Source organism: Morone saxatilis, unplaced genomic scaffold (assembly GCF_004916995.1).
Source record: "Morone saxatilis isolate NCDOM2014 unplaced genomic scaffold, NCSU_SB_2.0 Contig2, whole genome shotgun sequence".
In the NCBI taxonomy this organism is placed as follows: Eukaryota; Metazoa; Chordata; class Actinopteri; family Moronidae; genus Morone; species Morone saxatilis.
In genome coordinates, this window is record NW_023339762.1 from 24,063,663 (window position 1) to 24,066,748 (window position 3,086).

General features: G+C 41.1%; 1 protein-coding gene across 2 annotated transcripts; it reads right to left on the minus strand.

Annotated features, from left to right (window-relative positions):
- Positions 1-604: 604 nt before the first annotated feature.
- On the minus strand, positions 605-2,739 carry LOC118329918. Of its 2 annotated transcripts, none has more exons than XM_035664267.1 (4): positions 2,627-2,739; positions 1,982-2,252; positions 1,374-1,510; positions 605-1,152 (listed from the first exon to the last, which is right to left on the minus strand). In XM_035664267.1, the coding sequence occupies exons 2-4, from the start codon at positions 2,244-2,246 to the stop codon at positions 955-957; spliced, it is 600 nt and encodes a 199-aa protein (XP_035520160.1). In that variant the 5' UTR covers positions 2,247-2,252; positions 2,627-2,739; the 3' UTR covers positions 605-954. The 2 variants fall into 2 exon arrangements, with proteins under 2 accessions (XP_035520160.1, XP_035520159.1); XM_035664266.1 differs by having other exon boundaries at positions 605-1,155.
- Positions 2,740-3,086: the final 347 nt, after the last annotated feature.

Below are 3,086 nucleotides of genomic sequence, written 5' to 3' on the forward strand. Positions count from 1 at the left end.
TTGAGCCAACATGCACTACAGTTTAGGAGTTTTAAAACAGAAAATGTTAGCTGTGCTGGAATGTCCCCTGGCCTCCCCACATTCAAGTTAGACGTAAAATTAGTTACCCTGCCCCTCAGTCATTAATCGTGTCAGTAAGACATGATAAATACTTAAGGTGACAAAGTTTTGCCCTCACTGCTGCCTCATCACAACTTAGATATGTTCTCTTTGAGAATTTGGGGATGTCGCAGTAAGCTGTGTCACTGTGGTGTTGGACAGATATCGTCTTCCTTGATACAGAAGGGATGTTTCCAAGTATGTCGGTGTTACTCATAGTAATATTCACAGACTCTAACAGCCTGCTTCCAAAGGGAAACTGTTCAAAGTACAGAGCAGGATGGGTGTTAACAGGTCCCAAACATGACACTTTGTACCTTGAGTTTCCTACAACACTGTTTAAGATGAGAATTTAAAAAAATTAAACTATTTGAGAACCTTTTCTGTGTTTTGTTTTGTTAAAATGCTCAAGTTTTCAAAATTTAAATGTGGTATTGTATGATTAACACTAATGTTTAAGGAATATAAAAAGCAATCTCACAATATTAATGAAATTAAACTCCAATTCCAAGAAAAATATATTTATTCAAGTTACACAATAGAAATACACGCATATGCCAAAAGTAAATTAACTGAATACTAAAGAAATCATGTAATTCAAGTATTGGAAAAAAATTAACAGTCAACTGAGGCAGTGAGATTCAAAGCGCATAACGGAATGAAAAAAATTCAAGTGTCGCAAACAAATAGTTTTCAAACTATCATTATTTATCATCACTTTCCTTCATTTGAAAAAGTGTTCTCACTTCTGTTAAGTAAACACAGCAGCTCCTCTCACGGTCGACTGGCCATGGGCAGATAGTTTCAGAATGAGCTGTATTCCAAGTAATTTTCTCTCAGCCTGCAGCTCAACAGTCATCCAGACCACGCAGAGCTAATGTACTGCAGTGCGGTGCGGAAGAGGTTCCTCAACAGTTGAGGGGCCTGCTCACACACTCCCTTCACCAGGGTGAGAGCGAGGGCCGCGATGACTCGCTCCTGGGCTAGATGCTCCAGACCTACGCCCTGGTTTATCAGCCTGTCCACTTCCTGGGTAAGGTAGTCTTTCCACTGCTGCTGCAAAGCCCAAATGAACCAAAGGTTATCAGCCAGCACATGAAGACTACACTCTGGTTACAATCTGTCAACATCATGACTTTAAAAACCAGATGCAATGTGGTGTTTTTGAACACATTTAAATACCTTAATCTAGATAATCTCAGTGTATATGTGTGTTTATATGTTACAGAAATCAACCTGTTCCATTTTCTATTTCACACTGGGCCCAGACTCACCTCAGAGGGGAAGACCGTTATGTTCCGGTGCAGGTTCTGGGTAGCCTGAGCCACAAAATGGTTGTGTTCAAACTGGGCTGCGATTTCTCTCAGCCCTGCTGCAACCTGCTGTATGGCTGCTGCATCTGCGTGGTTCCCTGCAGGAAAAACAGAGATTTCCAAGACAATCAGCAGACTTTAGGACTTAAAGTTGACTTAAATGTTTGTCTATTTTTAACATTCTTGGCTTTAACATCACACATTTTATTTTTGTAACCAGTGTTACACATATAAATCTAGGTTTAAGACCACACACTGTAACCCAGTGAGAGACTCATGAATGTGGATGCAAGTTTCCACCAAGAGACACCAATTACATGAAATGGTTGACAGCTGTCACTTCCTGCTTTCTCTTCACGTCTTCAAGTTGTTTTGCTCCTATAACTGGAGACAACTTATAAGATGTGAATGCCAGCGCTCTGACTTCTAAACTGTGAACACACAGGGGTGTTAAACTGCAGATTAAATGTGCCACATACACATTTATGTTGATGCATCAAGCAACATCCAAGCTTACATTTCTGCTTTCAGAAAACTGTGACACAAACAAGCCTTGCAGTATTACTCACTGGGAAGCTGCAGCTCCACTGAAGGCTGTATGTCCCCCAGAGAGGCTGTGATGCAGCTGACCAGATGACCGTCAGTCTCAAGGTCTCCATCGTCCGGAGAGTCTCTCCAGGGGTTATTGCAGTTGATGTCCCGCATGAGATCCGTGTCCTGGCCCAGGGAGAACAGCTCCTTTTTGTAGTCTGAGTTTCTACAATCCGCTTGAAGGAAGGCAAACACGACCAGGGCGGCGTTTTGGGGACTGGTCAGATTCCTCAGGTCATCCATCGTGGCCTGTTCAGTGCGGAGAGGAAGGAGAAGAAGGAGGAAGAGGAGGAGGAAGAGGAGGAGGAGGAGGAGGGTTAGCAGTGTTCACTCTGTAAGGGGGGGAAAGTTAGTGAAGACTTGACACCGCTAACACAAAGTTACACACAGTTTCAGTTTCATGTAAGACTTTTAAACAGGCTCATGAGTCAGCAGCTAGAAATCAGGGAGGGATGAACCAAAAGCAACAAAGCTGGAAAACATTTACGGATTTATTATAATTCAACGATTCCTGTAAAACCAGTACGCTAACTATAGCTAGAGAGATCTTTAGTCATCTGAAATAAACCTTAGTTGCATCATACTGTTGAATATGTATCTAAAGATTGGCTCGTTTTACTCACACTCGTGTCTTGTGCCGGGTAAGTCTGGTTTTAACTTCATACAAACAGCGAACTGTTGCTCGGTTAGCAGTGCTGCTATCTGTGTGAGAGAGGTGGTACGTACGAGGTCTTAAATGCCTCATGATGCCTTCACTTGCAGGGAATTCCAAACATGCAAAACAAAAACAAAAAAAAAAGACCCCCAGGATATATTATCAGTGGTTCACAACCCTTTTTCTATCTATATTTAGTAAACTGACGAGGCTTTAAGTGACAGTTTGTTTATTTCATATTGTATTCAAAACCTCAAACTCAGTAACTCCAAAGCGTTTGTGTAAAACAGGTGATTTGGATGAATTGTGAGCAGATTATCTCCTGTAACTTTCTATATAATTATCGGTCTGCATTTTGTTTTTGGTTTTTTAAATCATTTTTAATAATCATGCAAACTTATTTTTTTGATAAATTCAATGGTTTCTTG